General features: G+C 51.6%; 1 protein-coding gene across 1 annotated transcript; it reads left to right on the top strand.

Annotated features, from left to right (window-relative positions):
• Positions 1-7247: 7247 nt before the first annotated feature.
• LOC140695131 (uncharacterized) lies at positions 7248-10743 on the top strand. The gene is made up of 6 exons (XM_072958028.1): positions 7248-7401; positions 7706-7893; positions 8092-8290; positions 8887-8953; positions 9866-9982; positions 10402-10743. Exons 1-6 carry the CDS (start codon positions 7380-7382, stop codon positions 10469-10471), a joined length of 663 nt encoding a protein of 220 aa, XP_072814129.1. The 5' UTR covers positions 7248-7379; the 3' UTR covers positions 10472-10743.
• Positions 10744-19471: the final 8728 nt, after the last annotated feature.

Below are 19471 nucleotides of genomic sequence, written 5' to 3'. Positions count from 1 at the left end.
TTGCTAAGCTAATTACTCCTTTGCTCCATTACACATTTCTTTTATCTGAAAAAGAAATACAAGGAAATGGTTTAAAAAAAACTCAGAGAACAAAAATACACAAGTGAAAGATGTTTACCCTCATCCTCTGTTCTTTCAGCCCTCTCTGGAGATGCCTCTGTTTACTATCCTTTGGGTGCTTTTCCAGATATGCTTTGCACATTCCCACCTATGTATGTAAATTCCTTTAAAATTTTAGTTATTTTTAACTTAAAGGGGTTTAAATCCTCAAGTGGCATCTGGCCGGGTAATATAACAGAACAAATCTGACTCCATATTAGATTTGTTCCTTTGAATTTAACCCTATGCTCTGTCACCTAGGCTTCATCTTGCTTGTAAAACAATGTTGCCTAGAGCCTGAAATAAACAGGAGACCCTATTCTGAAGGCTCTGACCTTTAAGGATATTTAACACTTTTTCATTCATTAAAAGATAGCAAATTGCAGAATAGAAAATAACGTTTCTTTTGTTGGAGGTTTACAGGGATCTGACCCACGCAGATAGCTGCAAGAAGAAAGGATTCTAACAAGAAGGAATTCCTACACTAAGAAGTTTGCACTAACCAAGCACATAGGAAAGGAGCCTGAATTGTGACTTGGGGAGATGGTTTTCCAGGACATTAGTTTGCCATCTAGGTCTACAGAAACTTGCTATTCCATGCCCCAACATCTGGTCTCCCAACTTATTGGCCTGTCCTGCACTGAGGAGAATTAATTTCGACTTGGTAACACTCCTATCTACCTAGAAAGCTGGGCACTGGAGCTGAGTGTTATGGAAACAGGCCAGCCAAGACAAAAGCACCAATCGGAGTGTTGGAGTACTCAGAATTATTATGCCGGTGGGCTCAGAGGGGCTTCGGCTCCGAAGTTTTGAGTACCTCCAAGACGTGCACATGAGGTTTTAAAGGCTTAGTTACAAGTAAGGGGGCATTAGCCAATAAGGCTCAAAGAACAAAAAGCAAGGAATAAGTACACTGGAGCTTATCAATTTGTAACAGATCACATTACTGACACTTGTTGAGCTTGGAATTACGAGTTAGGTTGTTAGGCCAATAAACTGACACTAAACTTCAGATTTACGAGATAGCCCAGCATAATTTAGATCAGTAAACTGACACTTATCACACTTAGATTTGTGACTTAGCTTGTTAGCCCAGCTGGACTTTTCCTTCACATGAGGACAGCTCTCCCACACCCAGGGAACTACTGTGAGCCCTTGATGTTTCCACTAGGGTGGGGTATGGTTTACCCAGGAGGGATGGGGACTATGCACCAACACTCAGGCAGTCTGCTCTGTCTGGGGCTCTGATCTTGTACCATCCCGCTCCCCGCCAGCCCAACACCTGGGACAGTGGAGCTAAGGCAGAGATCCTGCCTGCCTGTTTCCCAGCGTGTAAAAGGGGAATATGTGCTCTTCCCAAGGTAGTTCTGAGCGACAACACCTGCGGGTGCTTGGTTCTCAGAGCAACAGAAAACCCAGCTCCGCGTGGGGGCAACGGGTGTGATCTCCCTAGGGTTTCTGCAGAAGCATCGGACGGAGGGTTGGATCACGGTGGTAAAATTGAGCTGCGGGGCTTGAAGGGTAACAGAAGGGTACAGAGGCAGGTCTGCCGCCTAGGGGTGCCCCAGAGGTAAAGCTTTTTTTCTCCAACTCCTCTAAGACCCTCCCTTCTCCAGATCCCTTCCTTCTCTCTGCTCATCCTGTCCATCTGTATCCCTCCAATTTTCCCGTCCTCTCCACCCGCTCCCATCTTCTCCCTCCCTCGCTGTCCCACCTTCTCTCACAGAACCCAGAGAGGATCGCTGGCCCTCCTGCGCATGCGCAGTCAGTGCCAAGTGGTCCGCTGGTTGGGAGCTCCATATCCGAGCCGGGGATCGGGCCCAAAGGCTTCTCAACTACGTCGCCCGGTAGGCCTTTGGTTCCTGCCTGGGGTCGGGGCCTCTGACTGTGGAAGTGCAAGGTGGGGGGCTCCTGGGAAAGGGGTCAGGCGGCTGCGGGAGGGCGGTCCGCCTGTCACAGACCCCAAGGGCGCTAGTCAGCCGTGTTCAGATGAATTGCTCAGGCCAGACCCCTCTGCCAGCGCCACCTGCCCCGGCGTCCCGGCCACAGTGTCCAGGGCCTGGTGTGCACCTGCCATCTCTCACCCAGCCGGGATCCCCTCAGTCCGCGGCTGGCGTCCCCTTCCCCTCTCCCTCCCGCTAGTCCTCTCCTCCCGGGCTTCCTCTTCTCGTCCGGCGGCCCGTCCCCGCCCCTGGGCGGGCTGTGTCCCGGGCGGGCGGGGTCTGCGGACCCGGACGGGGGCGGGCGCCTGGGACTGTGGCTGGGGCTGTCCTCCGAGCGAGGCTGCAGCCCGCGTCCCCCTCCCCGCTTTCCCTGCCCCGCGACCCCGGGGCTGCCCTGCTCTCCCTTTCCCGCTCCCTGAGGACCAGCTCTGTGGCGTGGGCGCTGCTACCTGGGCTGAAAGCCTCCGGCTCTAACGCCCAGCTTCTCCTGGTGGAGTCGGGAAAAGGGAGCGTCACTGCTAAGCGAGGTTCTGTCTCCCCCCTCCATGTTTCTGCCTCAGGTAAGTACCTTGAACACTTTCAGGTGTTATGATGGCGGTGCTTGTTGATGTCACGTGTTTTTATAGTGAGAGGGATTGCAGTGGTGAAAGCAGGGCTTGGTTCTGTTAAAAATGTGCTGAAGGCATGAGGCTGTGACATCCTCCTTCCTTCCCTCTCCCAGGGTGAAAGGAGTGATCCTCGATTTTCAAAAGATAGTTACAGTCCCTAACTAGCCCAGCCCAGCTATTGTGTGTTAACAGGAACAGCACCACCAGAGGCCTTGGAGACCCAGGCATATTGCAGTCCTAAAGTGCTCCTGGCATAGTTTGGCTTGTTTAGGTTTTTTGTTTTTCTTAAATTGTGAGACAGACTAGTGTATAAACTGAAAAATAATTGTCAAGAAATAATTTTCATAGGACAGTTTTATTGTGATATAGTTCACAAACCATGAATTCCATCCATTTAAATGGTACAATTCAGCAGCTTTTTGCATATTCACAGTGGTGCATCCATTATTATTCCAGAACGTTTTCATCACTTCAGAAAGAGCAGTGGAAATGAATGACCTATCCACCCCTCCCAAGTGGTGGTTCTAAAGAAATTTCTTGGCTATTCCTGACCATAAATTAACTTGTTATATTCCAAGAAAAATCTGGTAGGAATTCTAACCAGAATTGAAATGAATCTGTCTATCAAAACAGGAAGAATTTATAACTTTATGGCATAAACTTCTTCTACCCATGAATATATCTGGGACCCTATCTTTTCATCTGACCAGAGCCTGGCCCATGTGAAGTTCTCACTACTTTTTGGGCTTGTGAATGATGAGATTCTATACATCGTTAGTTGCAACTGTAGCCTTTCACAGAAGAGAAAAGTAACCTCAGTGAAGCAAGTGACTCTCTGATGGTCAGAAAGAATGACAGCCAGTGCTGGAGTGATTCAGTGGACTTGGTGTTTGCAGCTAGATTTCTCGACCACCTACAGTTAAGGGGATTAGAGAGTTCTTTTATTTTTTCTTAATGGCGTTGCATTTATTTTTACTTATTTTTTAAAATTATTATTTTATAAGTGTAGTCAATTTACAATGTTATTTTCAAGTGTGCAGCAGAGATTCAGTTATAAACATATGCATATGTATATATATATGTTTTAGATTGTTTTTAGTATAAATCACTACAAGAAATTGAATATAGTTCCCTGTGTTATATAGCAGGTCCTTGTCATTTATTTTATATTTACTAATTTGTATCTGTTAATCCCCCCTTTCCTGCCTGCTAAACACAGTTTGCATTCTATGTCCATGTGTCCATTACTAGGAGCACCGTTTTTCCTAGTAATATATGCTCTTTTGCTGCTTTCAGTTTCAGTAATTCCATCTTATCTGTGGGCGCTTTTCTTCTGGTGGCCTTAATGTGGTTTGCACACGTGGTAATAGAGATCTGTATTTGGGAGAACCCCAGGCCTCGTGTAGTCCCTGGTACAGAGTGCCCACTGAATTGATGCTTGAACTGGGAAAAAAGCACAGTAAATGTTGGAATTTCCACTATGGTTGAGAATTCTATAACCTCTTTTGACAAACTTAATATTGGCTGCACCCATTCTGGGTAATTTGGTGGAAATTCATGTTATGGTGGTGAAGAGACGGGGCCTTGTATGCTTCTTCTCTTTCTGTTTTCTAACACTCATTCTCCTGGGCCTTCCAGATCCTCCCCTAGAAGTGCCAGGTCTGGCTTGGTGCTGCACTGAGGCAATATTTGTTAATAAGGCCCTTTCCTCATCTCTTCTGAGCCTCCGGTTTTTTCTCTGCACAATGAGGGCTTAGACTAGATAACTACTTTTCAGTTTCTTTTAAAGCCATGTTTCCTTTGAGAAACAGAAAATGCAAATCTCTCCTCTCAAACCAACCCTTTAGATTTTGAAAAGTCCTCCAAGGAGTGACATAGCTCTTTGTGGAAAATGAATGTGATTGTGATTCCAGGTGACACAGAAAAGACTCTTCAGAGATTGATTGCAGGGAGAGGGCAGGAAAGGGGCAGTATGTCACACTTTCTAGTGTGAGCACTGGAGCAGGGGCTTGGATTTAAATACGGTGTCTGACGTGGCCTCTCTCTAATCTTGTAGAATGTGATAAACTTCTCTACCTCAGTTTCTTGATGTGTCAAGTTGGGGTGATAATATTTTAAGGCTTTTGTGAAACATTATGCACATAAGCCATTTGTGTATGGGTAGAAACAAGACCTGCTAGGGATTCAGGGATTTGTTTAAAAAAAAAAATCTTGTCCATAGCACTCTGTCTGTGTGTATTTAGTAGTTCCTGAAGGGTGAGGGTGAGTCTAAAGTCCATCGTGGGACAGGTGGCCCATGGTTCTCTGTGCCCCTGAATGCCCCCTCCTCCCCAGTCCTCTTCCTCAGTCCAGGATGAAGTTCCCTAGTAGATTTACTCAGAGGTCTTGTGAAAATGGCTATTCATTTTATTGTTTCACCAAGAAGGGCTGCCATCATGACCTCAGCCCTCCCCGGCCGCCACACCAACCCGGATCCCACCCCGGTCCATGTCCACTGGCCCCGCCAACGGCGCTGCCGTACGTTTACCGTCTGTGAGACGCCGCCCCAGAAAGGATGTCGGCCGCCGACTGACGCGGCCAGAACTAGTGGCCCGGCCAAGCAAGCCGCCATCCCCAGCAGCAAACACCGCCATGGCCCCGGGCAGCTGCACACTTCCGGAGCCCGCTGCCTGCCCCAGAAGCGCACGCCAGCCCGCGAGGAGCGCGGCGTCTTTATCCATGGCAACGCCGCGGGGCCCTCCCCTAGCGCTTGCGTCTGCGTCCTCCCGAGGCTAGACGTGCAAGGGCAGAACTTTCGGAGCCAATGGGAGCAAGGGCGCGGCCAGGACGGGGGTGGGGGGAGGCTTATGGGGCAGCTGGGCGGGGCCGGGGCGGGCGGGGCTGCGCGGAGGTCCTCAGCTGCAGGTGGCACCGGCCGGAGGCTGGGGCAATGCTGCCAACAGTGGGCGCGGCGGCGGGGCAGCGGGGCGGGGGCACCCTCACCTGTCTGTGTGCGGGGCTCAGCCTGGGCTCCGCGGCCTCCGCCTGCACCGGAAGTGGACCCAGGCTACCTGTGGGCAAGATAGAGGACTGAGCCCAGGCAGGCACGTCTGGCCAGGTAGGGCACCTGAAGTGCAGATCCGCCAGGCCGGCTGCCGGCCTTGAATACGCGCTGCTAGGCAGTTTCCAAGAAGACGGGATCTGTCCCAAGAGGGGAGGTAGGGCAGGGTGCCAGATGCCTGGTTGGGTGCGGTCTTACAGGAGAGCCACGTTGAGAGGGTGCAGAGCAGCCCCTGTGTTGGCGGGGCTAGGAATTTGGGGTATAGGGTGGGGATGATGTGTGCCATTCCCTGTGGTCTCCCAAAGAACTCGCACCCCCAAGCAAAGGACCCTGCTCCCTCCACCCTTCACTGCATCCCCTGCCTTCCCCAGCACCACCGCCCCTGCCCCCGGAGTGTCCCATGACCTCTCCCCACACCAGGCACCGTCCCTGTTACAGGTACTTATCTCCTGGTGGTTCCAGCCCAAGGGTGGGGGCTGTATCTAACCAGTTAGGATGCCTGGAGCCTTTGTATGAAGCCTCAGACTATAATGCAGGCGTGCACAGAGACCCCTCAAACAGGATTCCCTGCATTCCCTCCCCACCACGCACCCACAGCGCAGCTGCCACACCAGGCCAAGCCTGCAGGAGGACCGCTGTTCCCTCTCCTCCTGTCCCTGATCAAGAGTGCACCGCCCACACTGCTGGGTATTTAGTGGGCCTTAGAAGAGCAGCTGGTATTTTCATGGACAAATATTTGCTCTTTTGGGAAGAGTTGAGTGCAAAGGGATGTAGGGTATGCCTTTTCTGTTGTCCTGGAACTGGTGACTAGGATGCAAACTTAAGTCAAAGCAGTTTTTAGAGAGAGCCGCAATATATCTTACCCAAAGATCACTGTTCCCCTACAAAGGCAACACCACCTGGCGGGTGGGGTCCTGGTCCCTCTTTCTGGAGGTTGGGCTTTGCACCCTCCAGCTGGGACAGAGCCCGAAACAGCTCTGAACACGCTCCAACAGGCTTTCCCAGCACAAACTGCCTTTATTTTGAATCTGGCTGAAGGAAGCAGCTGAGAAATCTGGGTAAATCTTCCTGGGTGTAACCATGCCTTTTGTGCTGAATGAAAGAGCGGCTCTCCACATGCTAACAGCTTAGAACTGAATGTGTGTCGAAGCCTTCATGCATGTAGCATGTTGGGAACAGCGTTTCATGGTGAGGGGAACTCTATAACTTACATGTGTATGGGGAAGCCCTCACTCCAACAGGGTTTTCCTGCACAAACTGCCTTTATTTCGAAATTGGCTCTTGCTGAGAAATCTTGGTAAGTGTTCTTAAGTGTAGCCATGCCCATTATGCAGGATGAAAGAGCGGCTCTACACTTTTTCACATCTCAGAAATGAATGTGTGTTGAAGCCGTCATTCATGTAGCGTGTTGGGAACACAGAATTTAGTGGTGAGAACTATGTAAATTACATGTCTATGATGAAGCACTCTCTCGAGCCGGGTATTCCAGTGCATACTGCCTTTATTTCGAAACTGGCTTCTCAGAAGCCTGTGGTCTCCACTGCAGGTCTGTCTCCAAACCCAGGGCCAGCATGGTAACTCTGCTCCCCCTGTCTATTCTGGAAGTTCTAGGTGTCCTCCATGGCCCTACCACCATTATGTTTTTGGAAAACCCCGCAGATGGAATGGGCCTGAGAACAGGAGAGCTGGATGCCAGAAGCCACTGCCCAGTGTGAGGCTCCTGGGAGGGGCATCTCCTCTCCGTGGGCTCTGATCTAACCTCCCCTCTCCCCCACCCCCACCCCTCTCCTCCTGCATTTCCTGATTGATCCCTGGATAATGGTCCATACCAGGAATGACCTGGGAGAGGTTTTATGAGTCTTTAAGTGGAAAAAAAAAAGAAATCTTTAGACAAGTTACTGAAAGTAACTTCCAGCTTTACCGGGAAAGACCTCATTCCAATGTTTAAGGCTAGTTGACAGGGTGTCAAATTGCTTAACCACTCACATCTGAGCAAGTGCTACCTCTCTCTCCAGCTCCCCGCAGCATCCACCTGTGGCAACTTGGCCAAAAGAAGGCAAGAAAGCTCTTTCCCCTCGCCAGCACCAGCGTGGCTTTGGAGTCAGTGGAGGCTGAGAGAAAGAGCCCCGCCCTGAGGTTTGAGGGGCCTCCAGCCACAGCCAGAGGAGCGGGGGTTTTCAGAGTGGCCCAGCAGGGAAACCAGGCAAGGCCACCTGGCCCAAGTCTTCCCTGCCCAGAGAGCCCCATGAACTGCTTTGGGCCACACTCCCCGTTTGGGCCCCCTGCAAAAAGATACCACGGGAGCCACACCTGAGAAGGCAGAAGGACAGCCCTTTAGCCTGGGGTCCCAGCAGGTGTGTCCTGTGAGACCTGTGGCCACATAAGTTCCTTGTCTCTCCAGGTCACTGAAGGGACTGTGCTGGGCATCTTGGTGGTCAGGGACATGGGAACACCTCTAAACTCTGAAGAAGGACAGAGAGACTCTTCCTGGAAGCAAGGATTCCAGGGAGACACCTTGCCCAGAACTGGGGGACTGTGTCCTGAGCAGACCCCTGGGAGGCAATGTGGGGCTGTGGGGTCCTCTTCTGAGAAGGGAGCAGGTGAGTTTTCCGGGGGTGGGGTCCTGCTTTGTCCAGATATGTCCTTGTGTAAGACTCATTTACAAACACCTCCAAGTCCACCTAGGGGTGGCCCCAGAGGTGGGGGTAGAGGAGGAGAGTGAAGGGTGCAGACTTAGGGCCCCCTGAGCCACCCAGGGAGCCAAGGGTCAGTGGGAACATCTTGGGAGTCTAGTGCAGGGGTGGAGGACGAGCACTAAGAACATGCCAAGTCATGCAATAAAGTGACCCGTGACCACGAGACACAGGTGGCCGTACACCAAAAGAGGCAGATAGAAATTTAGACCCAGGATCTGAGAACCTTGAGAGGGGCTGGAGGGTCCCAGGAACCCTCAGGAACAGCTCTTCTAGGGGCACAGACATCTCAATACACACATTTCTCATGGAAGCTTTTTGGGGTGCAGAGTGAGTTACCAGGATCCTGAACTTAGTATGGAATCACGGTTCCTGGCAATAAATTGCTGTCATTTGTCCCTGGACATGCACAGGGGAGCTGACTGCTGTGGGGGTCACTGCAGGACTAGAATCTTCTGGTGTCTGCTCTGTGACCACAGAAACCCAGGGGGATTTCTCAACAGGAGAACCTGGAGACCATGCCTGCAAGGACCACCCTCATGGGATGGCCAAGGAGCTCGTGGTACCCAGGTCACCAAGTGACGAAGTTGTGAGGTTGCCTGGGGAATCGTGGGGGCATGTAGATTTCTGAGGTCAGCACGTGGGCCCAGCACTGCTGGATGGTCTGCACAAAGAGGGGCCTGCCCTCCTGATGATGGCTCTTAACACCTGCAGGGAAACTGCTCCCAGGGCTCCTGGAGGTCCATATTGAGAGTGTCCTGCCAGCCTTGTGGGGTCACCTTCCCCTGATGCAGAAGCAGACCTCTCTCCCTTGAGGCCCAGGGGACACCTGGCTCAGGTGCCACCTGTGTGCCCTGGACACGCAGAGCCCCAGAGCTCTGGCACAGCCTGGGGTGTGGTGGTGTCCGGGCAAGAAAGGCCCTGGGAAGGGGGTCATTCAAGGGCAGAGGCCACTCTGCAGGGATGCTGGACCTGGCAGCAATGCACTGCTTCAGTACTCCCTTGGGTTGGGTCTCCAACCTGTGGGATGGAAGGGCCACTCCTTCCTGTGTTGCAGTCGGGGGAACTAGATCCATCGTCAAGGTCAGCCCTGAAAATGGAGGCTGCGCTACCTCCATTCCTGGAAAGAAAATCAGTCCCCTCCAGTCCAGGTGATTCAGAAAGTCATTCAGCAATGTTCGGGGCCCCCACTTTAGGCTTTGAATTAGAGCTGAGCGGCTTAGGAGGCCAGATCCCTGACCGTGGCTCCAGGAGCAGGTTTTCTGCTGGGGGACAGGATCCTCACAAACACCTGTGTCTTTGTGGGACACTCCCCTCTGACAAGCTGGGAGGCAGGGTGCAGTTGTGGGAAATCGTGTTTACATGAGCAGAGGGCCACCATGTGGTGGGGGCACAGGAGACTGTGAGAATGAGTCCCACAGCCTTTCTGGAATCAAAAAACTGGCAAATGTGAAAAAGTGCATAATTTGTTTTATTGAACAGGCTGCTTATGTACGTTTGGAGGACCAGGTTCAATGACTCAGCATCCCTCCAGGACAATAGCCTCAAGAGAAGAACAGACAGAGCAGGAGGAGATCTGGGGTTTCTCCCAGGAATGAGGTGGAACAGGGATTTCTGCAGATTTGCAAGGAGTCCCCGACCACTGAGCATGGGGTTACAGCCCCACGAGACCCCTGTCATGTTTGGCTTGGGCTCTGGTTCTGGCCTGCTCATGTATTCTTCCAGCAGAGTTCCAGAAACTCAGAGGGTGGACTTAGAGGGGCTGCGTTTGGAACCTAGTGAGGAGTTGGAGGGTCCTTTATATTGAGTCCCTTCATCCTAATCACCGTAGCTGAAGCCCAACACCCCCCAGGCCCCCATGGTTGCCGTGGAGGGAGAACAAGCCTGGCAGGCGACCTAGGGGTCCCACTACTGTGTCCTTCCCTTGTCTTCGTTCCCTTTCACCCCGGAAGGTGTGATTGTCTCGTGTCATGGTGGCCTCCACAATGTCCCTCCCAGTAATCTCTCTTCTCCATCAGGTGGGGTTCCCAACCCCGCTCAGCCTTCTCTGCATGGATGCTGAAGGACCAGGCCCACCTGAAGTTCTGAGCTCGAGCAGTAAGGTGGAAACAAAGAAACCAATGGAAAAAAGAAGCAAGTGATTGTGGCAAAGCTCCCCACCACAGAGAAGCTGCCCTGAGTGGAAGGGAGAGTGTGGGCATGCCCGTTTGTTTCCTATCTCCCAGTGCTCTTAGCTTTCTTATTGCCTACCTGCATGGTTACAACAAAATGATCTGCAAAACTGAAAATATTTACTCTCTTGCTTTTACAGAAAAGGCTGGCCAGCCTCTGGTCCGGTACCAGGCAAGAGATTGGAGTTCCTTTCCAGTTTGGAAACATCTTGGCAGGCCCAGGTTTGCAAAGGTCTTTAAGAGTAGTTACGGAGTTTTGCTTTTAAACTTTTTTACGGCTGTATATACTTGTGAGATGTGGTTGTGATGTATAATTCTGAGCCGGGATTTTCTCAAACTGTTTCTCACTTCTTATACCAGACATTCCTAAATTCCAAGTGGAACTGCATATTAAGGAAGCCATGGAATTTAGCAAAAGGATACAGATCTCATTTCCTTTTAAGCATCGGTGTACCTCCATCATGGCAGTATTTGTTATGTGTTATTGATAGGGGAACTAAGTAGTAAACAGATTAATAGAAAATAGGGGATTTTAGGTACACAGGTTCATCTTTTCAACATTGTTTGTAATATTTGCAGTTTAAGATGACCATTCCTGAGAAACAGGCAGCCTCTTAGAATGAAATAGCATTTCCTCTGAACCATAATTAATTTTTATTTTGTAGACAGCAGGAAGGGTAATAACACGTCACACATTTGGGGACGTCAAAGAGAAAATGTAACTTTCTGGGAGCGCACTCCCCCGCCTCCCCCTGCCCTTTTTACTGTCCCATTCTCCCTGGAAGGCTCTTTCTTATCTTCTGCTCATGGCTCCAGTAACTCTTTCTTCCTCCTTGTTCCTCAGCTGGTAAGGTTAGTTTTCTACTTTGAACAAGCAAACAAGCCAACAGAAGAGAAATTTCACAAGCAACTCCCAGCACATCCGCTCGCCTTCTGATGTCTGTGACCTCACTCTCGGTGCCCCACCGCTTATTAAAAGTGGCATCGAAAGCCAGTTCCTCCAAAAGTCCCCGAGGCCCCATCCCTCCCATCTTCTCTGGGTTGTCACTCCCAAAACCATCCTCTCTTTCACTGCCTCATCTATTTTGTTCTCCTGCTAGTTGGCACCATCAGTATATAAACGTCCATCCTCTTAAACCAACAGCACTCCTTGACCCTAATTCACCCCCACCAATTGCCACCCTGTGTCTTTGCAGCAAATCTTTAAGGAGTTGTTTAAACTCACTGTCTGCATCTTCTCTTGAGCCATCCCCTTTTACACCCATTCTGGCTTTTCGCCTGATCCCTCGCTCTATGGAAACTGCCCTGTCAAGGCCATCAGTGACCCCATGTTGCTAAATATAGTGGTCAATTTTGACTCCTCATCATGCTTGGCCCCTCGGCAGCATTTGACCCAGCTCTTCCATCCCTCCTACCCCGTGTTCCTGCTTCACTCAACCCCCAGCCCATCTCTCTGTCTGTTTCTGCTTTTGGCCTGCTGGCTGGTCCTTTGCCAATGTCTCCTGTTTTTTCCAAACATATACTGTGGGTGTTCCCCAGGGTGGGTTCCTGGGCCTCTCCTCTCTCTCTCTGCTATTCCTTTGGTGGAAGCAACCCAGCCTTGGAAATTGGCATGCCATCACATCAATTTCTCGATTTCTCCAAAATTCCCTGATTTCCCCTTTCCATCTGAGCCTTTATCCCTGAGACTCACATCACATTCTTTTCCTTTCATTCATCTTGCTTTCACATTCATACATATGTTCTACTATGAAATTACTTTTCCAAATTTTGAATCAGTACATATATATCATGTAAAATGCTCAAATATGTATTATTTCCACTAAGATGCTAATTCTACCTTAGAACATTTCTGCACTTCTGTATTTATGTGAATAAAGCGAATAGTATTTCTACAAGCCTCATAGTTAAACACTGTTAGTTTGGGGCTATTATGTAACATGAAATAATGGTACATCAACATAGTCGTTTTTCATTTATTTTTATGTAACACCGAGATGAGGTTTTTGCCCTGAAGACTGGTTTTATTGAAATTTTACCTACGTTACGGACAGTCAGTTTATGTGAAAGCCCTCATTTCTCCCCTTTTTGATATATGCTCCATTTGGCTATATATAACATATAACTTGGCATGAAACAAAATTCCCAAATCATTCACATAATACAATTAATATGTTTAATTATATTTTTTAAATGTTAAAAAGAAAAAGAAAACAGATTCCTCTACCTATTAGGCACTTCTGTGGCAATATGTAACACACCCCTTAACCATGACATTGAAGAACTGAGCTGATACCAGCCCCTTTCCACCTGCTCAGCCCCACCTTTTCCCATCCCCTTTCCCATCCGGAGAGGACATCCCTCCCATTGTCCAGGCCCAGATGTTGGAACCATGTCCTTTCTCTCTCTTTCTTTTACACTCACAGACAGCAAATCCAGCTTGTTAGAAAATTCTGGATATTCTGTCTTAATTAAATACCTGCTCTCTGCTCCCCGCCCTCCTAAGAGCCACCTTCAGCCTTTCCTGGATACCAATAGCCTTCTGTTTCCATCTTTGCTTTCCTACAATCTCTCATCCACACAGAGTCAGAGGGAGCCTGTAAAAACATACATTGGGGGTGGTGGGTGTTGCTCAGTGGTAGGGCGCATGCTTAGCATGCTTGAGATCCTGGGTTCAATCACCAGCACATTTCATTAAAATAAATAAATTACTTCCCCCCAAAAAACACAAACACAAAATCATAAGTTGGACTACATCACCCCTCCCCTCAAAACTCACTAAACGGGTCACCATGTCATTAGGAGCCAAAGTCGTCACAAAGGCCTCAGGACCCGGCGTGCTCTGCCTCTCTGCCCACACTCTCCCCCTCACTCTGGGGGCCTCTGGCTCCGGCTCTTCCTTCTTCCTCCGGATCTATTCTGCTTCAAGTTCATTACTCCGTGAGATCTGCCAGGATTGCCTTATTCTCTCCTGCCTGCCTCCCACCCCACCGCCATCACCCGAGTTTGCTCATATCACTCTTTTTTAAAAATTTTTCCAAACTCTTGCTACCCCAACATGCTGCCTGTTTCCTCTGCTAAAATTCTGAGCCCCCAGTGATGGGGAGTCATGTCTATTTTGTTGACTGATAAAGCCCGAGAGCCTTGGGAACGGTCTAGTTAGGAGATTCCCGTATGTAGTAGGAGCTTATACACATTTGCTGAATGAATGTAGATGCCCTGGTCCAATCCGATGGAGCACTTCTGTGACGTGCTCAAAGAATAACTCTCCTTTCCACCTGAGAGGGGGTGACAACTTCCCTGCTGATTAAAGGCAAGAACTTTTTGCTTTATGCTGTTAACCTTAGGCGGGGAGACTGGGGGATCTTCATATATATTTTTAAATTTGGTTCACTCTGCAGTTGGTCTTTGGTCTCTGTATAATTTTGAGAAACTCTTTATAAGTGATCATTCTTTGATCAGATTGAACAGGTTCCAGGGGGAAGGACCAAGCCTGTCCCATCAGCCATCCTATGTGTCTTGTCCTGGGACCCAGTGGATGCTCAGCATGTAAGTGAACCGACAGGAGTGAGTGAAGAGATGGGAGCATCTCATTATTGTGGCGGATCTCTGTCCAATGCCTTGAGATTTGGGGAAGGGTTTACGAGTGCAGAAGGGAGAGGTCAGGTCCTCTGTGCTTTTCCTGAGTGCCCTGGCCTTACCCATTCCCCCAGCCCCCTCTGGGCAGCCAAGCCAAGGAGCTGGGCCACCAGGGGTTGTGCTGATCAATAATCCACCTTCACCCCAATTCCGGGGGTAGGTACACATGGTTGTAGACACTGGAGTCAGGTCCTTGGAGGAATTCCTCACCGAACTATGTTTTGGACCTTTTATTTTTCTCTAGAACCTCCAGCTGAAGAAGATTGTCTTAGACGCATGAAAGTTGAGGACACCTTCTGTCCCCTCGCAACCCAGGTGGGCCTGGGAGTCTGCTTTTTCTATTGCCGATGGGCTCGTGTTGATTTGGGCATCCCTGTGCCTGAATTCCTGCAGTACACTCGGTGGTAAGGATGGGGGTGCCTGGCAGGGAGGGAAGCGGGTTGGGAGACTGTACAGCTGGGCTGATGTTAACCTGGGGTGAGCGGGAGCTTGCTGATGCATGGCATCTCGGGGCAGGGAACTCTCCACACTCAAGAGGGGTTCCCACTCCCGCAGGGTCCCTTTGATCAGGGTGCTGGGCTGTCAGGGGACCACAGGGGTCCCAGTGAGGATTAGGGTGCCTTCAGGCAATGGGAAGTGTGGGGTCCAGTGGCAATTGAATTAACTGTGCACCCAAACCCAGCCCCCACCTCTTTCAGCCTGTTTCCTAATCTGCAAAACTGGAATGTTATTAAACATCTCGCGGGGTCATTGATGGGCTGGGACAGACTACACAGTCAGGAGCTGGAATTCTTCTGTCCCCTGATTGTTTGCCTTCTTTCTGACTATTTGCTCTCACAAGCTCAGTCTCTCTGTCTCTCGCTCTTTCACTTCTAAGTTTCTCTCATGCTCTGGTTTCATTTGATTTCCAACCACCGCCCCTCCCCTCCGCCAAACTCCAGATGAGTGAACTTGATTTCTATGTGTCAGTTCCAAATTCCCAGGAAAGATGCTCTGTCACCCTCTGGATCTTCTGTCCAACCCATGAGTTGTGGCCAGATGAGCGAGTCCCTCTGGGACCAGCAGAGGGTCTCTGCCCAGCCCCCAGCCACCACTGTGGGAGCACATAGCTCTCCGTGGAGGAAGTACTGGCTGTGACCTTGTGTCACTAAGTGTGAATTTATGTCTTCTCTTGAACCACCTTCATCCTCCTAAACAAAGATGAAAATTAAACACTCCCGGGATTTGTGTCATGGAACACTCAGGGTGGGGGCTAATGGGGTTGGAATTTCTGCTGTATTTAAGGGGCTACAGTGAATCCCCAACGAGAGCCTGCAAAGGGAACAGCACCAGCCCCACCCGGCACTTAGGGCGCTGAGTCTGCGTGACGTTGAGCCAGGCTTCTGACCACAGCTCAGGGGTCTGGTCTGACCAGTTAGCCTTTGAAACCAACCAGCTTTGGATTCCTCAATCCCACCCTGAGGTTTTACCTGAACCATCAGCTTCTGTATCTCTGAAGACAGATGCTGAGGACCCTTCACGTAAGCCGGTCGCACAGACCTGTTCAGGCCTTTGTGCTGCACGGTCTGCCCGGCGAGCTGACCGAGGTTGGTATTTTACTGATGTTAGAAGTAGTCTGGTTTCCCGATGTACTGTTTCACTGAACAAGCAACAGAAGCCACTTCTCGCTGATAAAAGCAGAAAAGGGACATAATGAAAAGATACTGGGAGGGTGTGTGGAGTGGCCAGGACCGGAGCCAACCCAGGAGCTGTAGGAGGTGTTAGGGAGCCCCAGGCACCAGGCTGGGAGGGGTGCTACCGGGCCCCCTGCCACCCCAGAAGGGACCCCCCTCCACCCGACCCTCCACCTCACTCACTGCAGGTTCATGTCCCGGCAGGGCCAGGTCACACTGAAGCCACCAGCACACACCTCAGTTGGGGAGCTGGCCCCGTCTGAGCTGCGGGCGTGCCTGGTGTGGGGAGAGGCCCAGTTAGAGGAAGGCAGTTCCCCTACTGTTCCGAGTTAAGGTGCAAGTCAGTGCCCATCACTCAGGAGAGCCAGGCTGGACGGACCTCATTGTGGTGACTAGGCTGTCTGAGTTCACTTATTACTTTCTACGTTTGAAGGCCCTGGAGGGAGAAAAAGTGAAGGTTCTAGTACTTATTTTGTGTTTCCCACGTACCAGGTGTGGTAAACAAGCCACTTCAGACAAGGCCCGGAGCAACCACGTAAATAGGCCACGGAGCAAGTCGTGCAGTCAGGCCTCTGTGGTCCCGAAACCCGTGTCCCCATCGGCTCCATAGTTACCAGTGGAAACTAGGGGGATTTATGGGACTGTGTGCTCCTGTGAGGGCTGGGATATGTGTGTTTAAGTCCACATCTTCAGAAACTCGGCTAGAACCACAGCCACTGATTGCACGGTGGCAGAGGAAGGGAGGATTCCAGCCTCTGGTCCAGCTCGTGTGGAGCTCAGAAGTTCTTCCTCCTGTCCTGAAAATAACACCAAATCTCAGGGAGCTGCAAACCCACTGCTCTTCTTAGATCCCAGAAGACTGAGGGGGAAAGCTGCTTCCAACCCAGAGAGGTTGCAAAGGGAACAGCGGGCAGGCTTGGAGAGTCACAGCTCCCAAGGCAGAACCTGCTTTTGTAAGAACCCTGGGGGCAGGCAGATTTAACAGGTCCCTGAGGCCAGCAGGAGGCTCAGTGTGGGGAAATCAGAGTGTGACAACTCCAGGGGGCCAGTCAGAGGGGCCCCATGCTCTTTTTCATGTATTTTACATCCAGGACCGTGTCCTGTTCTCAGAATGAAGGTCAGAGGATAACTCCTCATGCTTCCTGCCTGGAGAGGAGAAAATAACTGTATTGAAATACACCCAGAACATTCTGTTTCATTGGGGGAAGTTGTTTTTTGTTTGTTTTTTTAATGAGAAATTATTTTACCAGAGCCTAACCAACCTGGGAGAAGGGAAATCCCTTCTGTGTCACCCAAATTGGGGTGGGGGGAAAGAGACACACTTGTGGAGGTCACAGCTCAGGGCACAGGCTCAATGAGAACTAATCACAGGACTGCAGATGCCCTGCTCTGTCCCGCTCCCCCAACACCTTACCTCCATGTCAGTAGGGCCCTTGTGTAATAACAGGAATAATACTAACAGAAGTAAATGTCTCAGGAGTGTCTAGGGAAAACCCAAAGACAGCGGGGAGATGAAAACAAGGACACACAGGCTGTTTTAGCCTCTCACACCAATAGCTGTAGCAAACTACACACAGCCCAGCCCCAGTAGATAAACAGACAACCTCACAGAAGAAATTATTTATTTTGGTTCTCTTACCCAGTGCATTCCATGGTGCATCCTCGCCTAGAATTGAGTGGAAGCAAGTCCATCTCAGAAGGGACATAACTGAAGAGGGATGGCTTCCCAGACTCTGAGGGGCAGAGAGAGCACCAGCCTGGGTTAGAGAAAGGTGAGGGGTGGGGTAGGGTGTGGGCTGCCTTCTTCCCCATATAAGGAACCTTCCTGAGGCCAGCACAGTAGGAGGGAGGGCCATGGGGTGGAAGCAGCCAGACTTCATCCTGAGAACTGTTGGGATGCCTCAAAGGGACCATTCAGGTGCCCAAACTGGGCCCTGATTGAGGGAGCCAGTCGGTCTGACTCAGAGCCCAGGACTGAGGTGGGCTCACAGCAGGCCGGTATTACTTGGCCGGATCCATTTCACTTCTCCGAAGCCCTGTGTAAAACATGAAGCGTGGACGGCCTGGTGAGCACAGCTCTGCCCTCAAGACCGGTTTCAACTCCTCTCTTCCCAGAGAACAGCATCTCTGAACCCGTCCTGGGTGACCTCACAGAGATCACCCTAGTGGCCCAGGCTAGTGACCGGGAACATGTACCTTCCTGCAGGCAAACCCTGACGTCCACTGATGCATCATATACTGGCAAAGAGTGAGTCACTGTGCATTGGTCTAACAGCAGAGACTCTGCCAAAGGCCCAAGAGGTGGTGTGTGGGACATGCAGGGGTGCAGGAGTGTAAGCAGTGCAAAAGTGTAACTGGTGACAGGGGTGCAGGGGCTGTGGAGGGCGCAGGCATTTCAGGGGATGTGGGGGTGGAGGGATGCAGAATTGCAGAGAGTAGCAGGGGTGCAGAGGTGCAGGGAGTGTAGGGATGCAGGGAGGTGCTCAGGGACCTGGCCAGGATAAGAAGGCAAGTGCACATCCTTGCAGTCAGCCTGACCCCGGTAGGCTATTGCAATGCTTTTGGGCTGCGGCGGCGGCGGTGGCGGTTGGGAGGCTGCCCGGGCAAGCCGATCGATTTCTTCTCTTCCCTGCAGCCTGGCCTGGGGTGGGGCTTGGCCGCCGGAGATTCGCCAGATGTTGCACTCCAGGTAAGCTTGCTCCTGGTAGGTGGGGCGGTTAGGTCAGAAGGCAGTGGCAGCGGCAGAGGGGCGGAGCGGGTCTACCCCTGGTGAACGGGTGGAATAGCTGCCTTGTCCCGGCTGCTGGGCCTGGGAGCGGCCTCTTCTTCCCCAGGTCGCCGGACACTCCTGTCCCACTCAGCTTGCTGAGTGCGGAGTGGGGGCGGGGCCGTTAAGGTGCGGGACCCACGGGGGGAGGGAGGCTGCCGCGGGGGAGCCGATCAATTCGCTCCGCTCTCCCCAGAGGCGGAGCCAGGGGCGGCTTCTGCTGCCCTAGAGGCGGGACGCGGGTCTCCAGATGAACTTGCTCCTGGGAGGCGGCGGCGGAGGCGGCAGGGGCAGGGGATGTGTTCCAGGGAGTTGCTCCATTTCTTCTCTCCCCCACGGCCTGGCTTGGGGGCGACGTCTGCCGCCGGAGATTTGCCTCAGGTCCGACTCCAGGTGAGCTTGCTCCTGGGAGATGGGTGCGGTGCGGTCAGGGGGCTGGTAAGGTGGTGGCTGCAGGCATAGGGAGGCTGCCCCGGAGGAGACTGTGGATTAGCTCCATGTCTGCACCGCGTGGCCTGAAGGCGGCCTCTGCTGCTCCAGGTCCCGGGACACCCCTGTCCCACTTTGCCTGCTGGGGGCGGGAGGCAGGGTAGTCAGGGTGCAGGGGTGGCGGTGGTCGGGGGCCTGCAGCGGGGGAGCGGACCATTTGCTCCCATCTTCCCCGCGTCTTGTCCTGGGGGCGGTCGCTGTTGCCCTGTGTTATGAGACGCGTGTATCCTAGTCGGCCTGACCCCGGGAGTTGGACTTGGTACTTTGGGGGTGGTGGCAGCAGCGGCAGGTTTTCCCATGGAACTTGTCCATTTGCTCCCACTTCCCCCCATGGTTTGCCCTGGGGGCG

The sequence above is a fragment of the Vicugna pacos genome, unplaced genomic scaffold (genome assembly GCF_048564905.1).
Source record: "Vicugna pacos unplaced genomic scaffold, VicPac4 scaffold_149, whole genome shotgun sequence".
NCBI lineage: Eukaryota > Metazoa > Chordata > Mammalia > Artiodactyla > Camelidae > Vicugna > Vicugna pacos.
Note: the sequence above shows the minus strand (reverse complement) of the source record. Positions and strands in the feature narration are given on the sequence as shown.